We start from the raw sequence: 9,553 nt of genomic DNA, 5'->3' as shown, positions 1-9,553 counted from the left end.
CTTGGTTAACAATCTACCATACTTTAAGCTCCAGTTTAGCTTATTGTGACGGAAGAGTAACTACGGAACCCTACTCTGAGCATGGCCCGACATGCTCTTGGCCGGTTTTTTGTTAATAGGTTTTGATATTATTTGTGTGCTAATAATCGCTTCGAATATATTTTTCTTTACATCATTACAAATCTAATGAGGTCACACGTATTTTTAGGTTATCTCTATTTTTCATCGTTTTCAGTTTGTCGAGTAGACTTTTATACTGTTATTAACACTATTTTGTGAAGTCGGTTTTTTCTGTTAAAGATGTTTATAATAAAACAATGTTTCTAAATGAACCGTATAACTACACTGATAAACAGTTTTGATAAGAGTTACGCTTAATTAGGACCATAAGGATAAATACAACAAAAATAATACCGGAATTAAGTCCGGAAGTCGCGGAGACCAGCTTACATGAACGAAATATCCAAACAGATTAAATAGAATATACCGAATCGATTTTCGGCGAAGGAAAACACCATGAGTACACCTGCATGCATCGGAGAAAAAAACTAAAAGGTGTACAGTCAAGGTATTAAATATCGATACGGACAAATTGCTAAAAATATGTACACACTACCTTAATGTATGGGCTATAAGGGCGTGTATACATATTTTTGGCACTTTGTCCGTATCGATAATTCATACCTTGACTGTACCTACCTACATAATCAGCCGAGTTTGCTTTCAACTCATAACACTATCTTTTTATACCCATTTTTTTTTATTTTAGAGAGTTTTCTGGACTATAGATTGGCATTAAGTTCGCCTTTTGTATAATTTTTACTGTGCAATAAAGTTTAAATGTATTAATAAATAAATATGATGGTGTAATAACAACTATTTTAACTTTGGTATATGATCATAATTGTAGGATTGCTTTAAAATACGATCCCATATAATAGGTATACGAATTACGATAATTTCTATGATAGTTTAATTGCAGCCTTAGGTTTGAAAATCTTAAAATTACAATCAAATAAATTGTTACCACCAAGAGAAGTAAAGGCGTTAATCTTAGTCCTGCAAATAATCTTTGGGACAATGCCTCGTCAGGGCCTCGGGAATTCTCTTTGCCTCGGGTAACATTAGAGTTAGATAATGAATTGGTTTTAATGTTTTATTTTCAAATATGTATTTTGGGTCATATTAATTAGGATTTTATGTTATTATTATTTTACTAAAGGCCTATAATTTGAAATATTAGTATTACATAATTAAGATGAGAATACGTGTACCTAACTAAACGGTTAGAAAAATCAAAATTTTAACCATGCGAGCAGAACCTGTAAGGTCACTCAGCATCTCTAAAAAAAATTGTCTATATAAATGTATGTAAAACAATTACTATGTTATGTAGATACTTTTATTTGTAAAACAGTAAAAATTGCAAAATTGCTTTGATAAAATTAATATTTTATTATAGCGACATCTTTGCAGTTAATGTTACACTGATAACAAAAATAAGCACTAGTAGGTACAAGTAATGTATGTTCATGCTTTGCATCACAGATGGCGCTTTTATTAATCCTTATCAATGCCACCTGGCCACGTTCCGATAAACTCAACGCCCAAAGACTAAACAATTCTTACTTAATTAAAATAATTATAAAACTTATAAGTTTGTTTGTTGTTTGTTTGTTTGTTGTTTGAGTCGACAATTGGCGAGAGGTCGCACAGGACCGAGAAACCAACGGAGTAAGTAAGTATAAGTTTGTTTGTTAGTACATTAGTATCCAATATGGTAAAAAATTAAGAATCTTATTTTTCATCATGTTATCCTCAATATTCTATCGTATTCATGCAAATTTTAAGTTTCTTATTCTGATTAGGCAATAACTAGTCACCCCAAGTCTTTGAGTACTTTTAAAAATTCAAATGAACCAATTTGCCTAAAGGCAGGTTTTCAGCTGACAATCTTTCGAGGCGATCCGGCAATTGAGATTCACTACTTGAGGGTTGATTACTAATTTAAAAAGGGTGAAAACTTACATATTAATTAGCAGCTAATATAAACGGATCGAAACATTTTGAGCGATTATTCGACTTATTACCTAATACGTGAGCCCGTAACCGTAACCCATTTAAAATAAATTTGGTAGCTAATATATTTTCTAAAATAGATACTTTACCTACCAAATTATCAAGGAGTCTACTGATAAGAGTTATTAATTGTCTGAAAGAGGTGTAAAGTCAAACTAAATGATGGTATATTATGTTGGCTATGTTGGTAACTGAAGTTGGTAATGCCGGTTGGTAAGGCCGTTCACTGCATTTAATTAAGTGCAAAATTACTTCATAACGAGTTGATTTTTCCGACTAGACGCCATCTTGTGGGTCATGCTAAGTATTGGTGGGCGGATAGAGTGGAGATAGATCACAGACCACTTAAGGTAGATGAGCTCTGTGAGCTCGGCGTCAGTGAAAACTGGCGTGAAGCCGCGCAAGGCCGGGTAAAATAGAGTGCTCTTGTGTTGGAGGCCAAGACTCATTTTGGGTCATTGAGCCAAATAAGTAGTACATATAGTTTGTCAAAGGGCTATCTCATTTCAAACATAGACAGAGGGAGTCATACTATCTTTGTCTTACACTAGTACGAGCATCCAAAAGAAAAGGATGAGTATAGTTTTTTTTGTTCTTATTTACTGACAAATTGGTTTGACCAACTATAGTAGTAAAATTACAAGGAGAAAACATTTTTCTACTTCTAAACATTTTCTATTTTCCATGTTTTCTTAGTATGTTATTGACAATGTAAAACTAGGTTTATAGGTTTAGTTTTTTTTTCAAAATTTTCAAAACAAAAAAACAAAAAAAATTTTAAGCGAAATCTATAAACTGGTATTATGCTGAAGCGATCGACATCAAAATCAAAGTGATTTGTTAAGATTTAGTTAGTGGAAAACGTTTTCATCCGAAATGAAATTTCATAGAAAAAATACCGTTATTTCGCTAGGATCGCAAAGCTATTCTTCCCTCTTAAGAGGCCGCAGACCGTCCAGTGGCGCCCTCCTGTGTTTCTTAATAAACCAATTCGTTTCTGTATAATTCAGTACGTATTTAGTATTCAACGACTTTTGATCTATTACTTGCTTTTCATTTCATCACCTAAACGGAAAAAAGTGAAACCATTTACTTAAGATGTGAATAAAAACCTCTGCTCTGTGCTTGTACAGTTTTATTTCTCCAAGAACCATTTTCCATATAAATATTAAATAAATCCTTAATCTTTATAGAAAACATTTTGTATAAATTGTTGATTTTGTAAAAATCCCTCTTCATTTACATAATAACCAGCTTTTTAATATCCGACAGCTAGCCGACAACAATATACACAAAATTACTATTTACATCAGTTTACTTTTTTTTTCATTTATGTGCATGAAAATATGTGGCTTTTTTAGTGCCCTAACCTACGTTGGTCTCTAACAAACGTTCGATCTTGGGCAAATATGGAATTAATTGTGTGATTCTTACAGCATTTTCACAAAAAATAAAAAACACGTAGTGAAAATACTCTTTAGTAAAATCTGCCTCGTTATTTTATTTTCTCAAAAATGATCGAAAAAGTCGAATTTGCCGGTTAAAAAATAGGTCGCGAAGTGCTCTAGTTTAAGGTCAGTCCAAAATTAAAAAGTTAAAAACATTGCAGTCTCGGTATCAGAACTACAATGTGGCATACAAAATCCATTAGGTGTTTGTCGTGTTCAAAACTAAAAAAAGTTGAAATGGCCATATCAAATGAAGACATAGGTTAATTAAACAGCTAAAAAGATGATCAGTACTTATTACTATAATGTTGGCAGCGACTATTTAGCTGTTTCAAATTTTATGGGTTGGCGTATTTTCGGCAGAAAAATACACTTCCATTTTTTTATCAGAAAAATAAAGGCGGCTAAGCAAATATTTTCAATTGTTTTTACATTTTTCTTTGAAAATATATACGTAAGAACGTTGCTTCTGTACAATATTTCTATTATATTTTTATTTCTTCCACCATTAAAAAAAAAGTATATATGACTCAGCTGGAAGGCTCCTTACTGGTATAGTAAGTAGCTATTTCCTAGCCTCGCTTGTTAAAAAAAAGACTTAATGCCAAAAGAAAAAGGACTCGACGACATTTGATAGGACCTTTTCTAGCAGCTGTTTTTCTCCAAAGGTTGCATCGGATCGGACAGTGAGAAAACGCTCTTAGCCGGCTTTCTTTATAATCAGTTCAGGTATATGTATTCATTAGCATTGAGCGAGAAGCTCGGAGACGTGGTCAGCTATAGCGAGAGCTGAGTCACCAGTAAGGATAGTGTGGTGCGTGCCTTCCAACTTCCGCACGCTCACCTCCTCGCATACAGCCTTTAGCCCGTAGTCTTCGTCCGCCATGTTGTTGTTCAGCGCTTGGAACAGTGTGACTGGCGCCCGTACACGCGATGTAGGCTTGTAACTGCTGCCAATTATTAGCTTGCGCTGTACGCTGGTCGCCACGTCGCGTAACGTGTCCTTATCCACGCGCTCGCCGCGAGCGGTGATGATCTCCGCTAAACGGCCCACTCGCGCCTCCGCATCTGGGAATCGCTCCAGCTCGCTCGTCACCTGCCCAATGAATACACATATATAATCAACTGTACTCTTTGCAAAGCCAAAGTATGATGGCGATATTCATAAACATGTGTTAATTCTAAGAAGCTGTTGATTATCATTTGTCCCTAATATAAGTCGTTTAGACACTTGTGTTTGTTAAAGGAGACAAAATTTAACAGAACTTTGGTTTGAGTGTAACCACAGAATAGTTCATTTATGTTCAGCTCGGACGATATACTTGGCAACTGGTAACGAGTCCGTTTACTGTTCGAACGGCTACCATACCGCATACAGCTTGAGCTTTGCTTAAACCAAACGCGTCAATATAATGTGGAAAAAATTCAATACCCACCTCAGCCAAGTCGAGGCCGAAACACACATTCGCCAAATAGGCGAGCAAGTCAGCCCCGTCATGTTGCGGCACGATCGATTGCTTCATTGCGTTAGTGATGTACGTGGCGACGAAAGCGGGTGAACCATCAACGAACACCAGTCGTGTTGCGCAACCATCCTGTTCCAGCTGCAGCGCCATCTCGAAGACAACGCTGGCGCCGAAGGAGTAACCAAGTAGCAAATATGGTGGCTCGGGCTGCGTGGCGCGTACGTGCTTCAAGTAGTAGCTCGCGAGAGTAGCCATGTCGTCTGACGGAGCTGAGTTAGTGGACTGTAGCCCGTACACTGTGCCGCGCACGTTTGCTGCCACCTCGCGAAGAATGTTTACTGAACCTTCGAACGGATGCACCTATCGACAGAAATACCTGTTACCTCTTCAGCTAATGTTTTCCTCTTATTTCATCGCTTTCCAAGTCGAAGCTTGCTTAGCTAGTTCCCGTTACTCGTAGTTTAGTTACTAAATTCAGGAAGTCATTGTTGTTGTCTAACAACACAACGCGTCTCCTGTATACGTGAGAGTTGACTGCTGGTGTTTATATGTGTACGGGTCGTACATCTTAACTGATATGTTTCTTATTAATTTTAATGCTGACGCGAGAAATGTGCGATGCTTGCATTGTACAATATGGAATAAGCAGATTGCACAGAACTGTCAAACGCTATAGTTCTGTAGCAGATTGAGAATGTTGGGATGTAAAAGTGAATTTACCAAATTTTACATATTTAAATGATAGATACAAAAATCTTACCATAAATACCGGCCTGTCATTTGGAGTAATGCCTGGCTGCGACTGCAGTTTGACGAGTACTTGCTTGGGCATAAGCTCCACAGTGCCTAACTCCAACAAGTTATGCTTAGTCGGGTTTACACCGTTAGAGGGCGCGGATGCGTCGTCGGTCATACTGCGGAGCTTGCCGAAAGTAAGCGCGCGGACCTTTTGTACGCCGACCACAATGCCGTGGTTGCATTCTAACATCTGTTTAATCTCCGTGCTCATCAGTGAGTCCATCCCCAATTCGACTAATGTCGCCGTGTCCGACACCTTCTTAACGTCTTTGATGCCTGCGAACAAATCAACCGAAACCTTTAGCTTTGAAACTAATCTGGGATGAAACCGAACCCTTTGGAAAGCCGGTTTTGATGCCGGTGCCTCTGGCAGTTCTGTTTATTATTATTATTAATGTTGTGTCGTCTGCGAAAAGTATACACCTTTGCGATGTTGCTTGTGAATGATCATTGGAAATGAATTTAAGATAGAACTGACTAAATGGCTACAAGACAATTGCTTTTATACTGTTAAGGACTATGTATTTAAATTTTAAATTGTAATATTTAATTTTTCATGACCTGTTTATAACATAATTTTGAGATACCAATCTATTACAGTTTAGCTTATTTTTTAATGTGCAATTCATAAGTTTTTATTTATATTATGATATTGTTTTTATTAGGATTATTAAAATTTTATGGATGTACCTGATGTACTAGTAAATGTAATTTACAAACATTTTGCATGTTGGCTTTATGTCGACTAAATACGATATATGATACTCGAGTAGTACACAAAACTTTTCACATCAGCAGTGAGAACATATTTGGAAGGTAAAAATAGAACCTGAAAAAATATAATCTTTCATCACTATTTCACTCATGTTTTCTTAAGGTATTCAAACAATTAAGTTTAATTACCGTAATAAAACATAATGAAACAAATTACAATAAAAAATACAGAAATAACGAACATCAATTGACAGTTCAATCGACAACTTTTTTTTGTAATAAAAATGATAGAAATCTTTGTAAGATACGGTCCGAATTGTCCGACTGTTTGTCAACTATAATCTAAATAATCTTTGTATTTTTTTATTGTTTTGATTGTACAAGAAAATATTTAAAATATGCTATTTTTTATCAAATATTAAACTTTCATTTTCATTAACTAATTATTACCAATGAATACTCGTAGGGTGATTTGGAACGATGCGGTCTGAGTTATTTCGGGGGTCTGTTATAAACCGTCAATATACCGTTGAATTATGTTTGAACTTTTTTGTCTCTTTCTTTTTGCTAATGACGTGAAAGGGCAGAGACAATAGAATCCAAATATTTCGAACTTGTATTAGGCCCCGCACGTATAAATGACAGAGGAATATAAAAGTCACTTGAATTTCATTTTGTCTCACTGTTTTAAGCAACAAATTAGTCTTGTTCGAGCTGCTGAGGTGAAAAAGTAATTACTTACCCATTATGGCGGCAACGGCGTGCACGAGGTCCTGCGTTGGTTTGTCCTGCGTGCGCAGTGCATCGGCCAACACCATGGACGAAACTACGGCGTGCGGCAGCGCCAGCAGCGCCTCTAGAGTCTGTAGACACGAGGCGATGCGCTGCGGCACGGTGCCGCGTATCTCCGCATCGACCGGCATAGCCGTCAAGACCCCCACGTCACCGACGGCGCCCCACTGCACGGCTAAGCCCGGCAGCCCGTCTGCGCGCCGCTGCTCGCACAGTCGCTCCATGGCGCTGTTTGCGAGCCCGTAGTTGCTCTGGCCCGCGTTGCCGCACACGCAGGATACCGATGAGAATGCCACAAAATGCTCCAACTCTGGTGCCAGCTCGCGCGAAGCCATGTCCAACGCACGTGTCGCTGTAAGTAGGTTATTGTAATAAGCCGCAATGACGATGAATGGCACGGAGGCCAGGTGCGAATTCGTTCAAAGCGCGATTATCGAGGTTGATGTTTAAGATGGCTGAGAGAGCGTTCTGGAAGGCCGATGAGGTAGCGGTGATGAGATGGAGCTATAATCAGATATACGTAAACTTGGGAACGGACAAGCTACTACTGTATGTATGATTTTTAGAAGGCATACTAACGTACGAGGGGCGTTCAATATGTAATGAGAATGAGATGCAAACTCTTTGAATACTAGAAAAAAACTGGCCGGTAAAGCTAATCTACCTAGCTGATTGCCATGAAAACAAACGGTTTTTTGTTTTAAAAAATACGGCGATTTCTTTGCGATGCTACTGAGTTAAATGAAGAAAATGAACTGCGCGCCGTTATAAATTTTTTGTGTTTGAAAAAAAATATGAACGCTTGGGTATGAAAAAGTAACAATCGCGTTCGCGAGTTATTCGCTCACGTAAGCCGACAGCTTATATGCCAAACAAATAACAACATTGTGTCACAACTCTCGAAAATTGTGTTTTTCCATCAGGAGAATGCACCGGCACACAAGTCCGCCGTTCCAATGGCTGCAATCGTGATGCTGGGTTCGATATCCTTAAGCATCCTTCGTATTCACCAGACCTCGCCCCTAGTGATTTCTACCTATTTCCGAGATTAAACCTAAGAGGCAAGAAATTTGAAGACGACGACGCGGTAGTCGCTTCAGTACAAGCGTTTTTAAATACTCAAGATGAAACCTTTTTTAGAAATGGAATTTTAATTTTATGTAGAAAAAATATATGCTAAAAGGTGACTATGTCGAAAAATAAAATAACGTTCAATGAAAGTTGTATACTCGTATAACATACTCATTCTCACTTTTTATTGAACGCCCCTTGTACAGGGTTTGGCAGACATACGGGGTTGGGAAGAATACCTAATAGGACTGTTCTAAGGATTGCCTTGGCCATTGGGCCTTCCTAGGTAACGTTGTATGGGTGTTCCAAGGTAATGACCTAAGAGGCTTAACACTTTTACATTTTAAAGTACTGTCATATCGTAACGGACCATAAATCTTGGGCTTGGCAACGGTCTCGAAGGATTCCGGGGTCTGATTCTCGAGGAGGGCATCTCGCAGCACGACCGCGAGGTTGAAGATGCCACCGACAGGCGCGGCCGCCGCCGCCACACGCACAAGCGCGCGCGCACCCGCCGGGGTCGTCGCGTCTTCCGATGACAGGAGTATGCGCACGCCCTCGGAACGCCATCTACAAGCAATATAAGCACAATCAGATAACACAACCGGCTTTTTTTATACTACGTCGGTGGCAAACAAACATACGGCCCGCCTGATGGTAAGCAGTTACCGTAGCCTATGGACGCCTGCAACACCAGACTTCACCAGAGGAATACCTTCATGTAATAACATGCGCGTCGCCGACCCTTTAAAAACCTGTACACTCCTTTTTTGAAGAACCCCATACTGTAGCCCCTCGAGAAAACCTCGGCAGGAAGCTCATTCCATAGCCGAGGCGTTCGCGGGAGGAAATTCCTCTTAAACCGCACAGTACGCGACCATTTAGGTTCTAGGGTGTGAGGATGAACACCCTGCCGACGGCGAGCGGTGCGGTGATAGAAAGCGGCCGTTGGCATCATGTCAAACAATTCTTCAGAGCACAGCCCATTGTATACAAGCGGTAGAACACAGACAAGGAGGCAAATTCTCTCCTTAGACTTAAAGATTCCGCTTGTGAGTTTGGGATCGTCGACGATTCGTACAGCGCGCCTTTGGACTGAGGACTGAGTCGAATGGTCCAAGATGGCATGCAGGTGCTCTTGCCCAAAGGTGACAGCAATACTCCATATGGGGTCTGACTTGCGCT

At 39.1% G+C, this 9,553-nt stretch overlaps 1 protein-coding gene across 1 annotated transcript in view; it reads right to left on the bottom strand.

Annotated features, from left to right (window-relative positions):
• Positions 1–4,269: 4,269 nt before the first annotated feature.
• Positions 4,270–9,553, bottom strand: part of LOC133528513 (fatty acid synthase-like) — a 31,104-nt gene continuing 25,820 nt past the window's right edge. The window contains exons 18-22 of the mRNA XM_061865900.1: positions 8,739–8,938; positions 7,248–7,649; positions 5,754–6,067; positions 4,964–5,353; positions 4,270–4,623 (exon numbers count right to left, since the gene is read on the bottom strand). Of these exons, the coding sequence (XP_061721884.1) occupies positions 4,270–4,623; positions 4,964–5,353; positions 5,754–6,067; positions 7,248–7,649; positions 8,739–8,938 (1,660 nt within the window). The remainder of the gene's footprint in view (positions 4,624–4,963; positions 5,354–5,753; positions 6,068–7,247; positions 7,650–8,738; positions 8,939–9,553) is intronic.

Source organism: Cydia pomonella, chromosome 19 (assembly GCF_033807575.1).
Source record: "Cydia pomonella isolate Wapato2018A chromosome 19, ilCydPomo1, whole genome shotgun sequence".
Taxonomy (NCBI): Eukaryota; Metazoa; Arthropoda; class Insecta; order Lepidoptera; family Tortricidae; genus Cydia; species Cydia pomonella.
The sequence above is the reverse complement of the archived record's forward strand: the minus strand, read 5'-3'. Positions and strand labels throughout refer to the sequence as shown.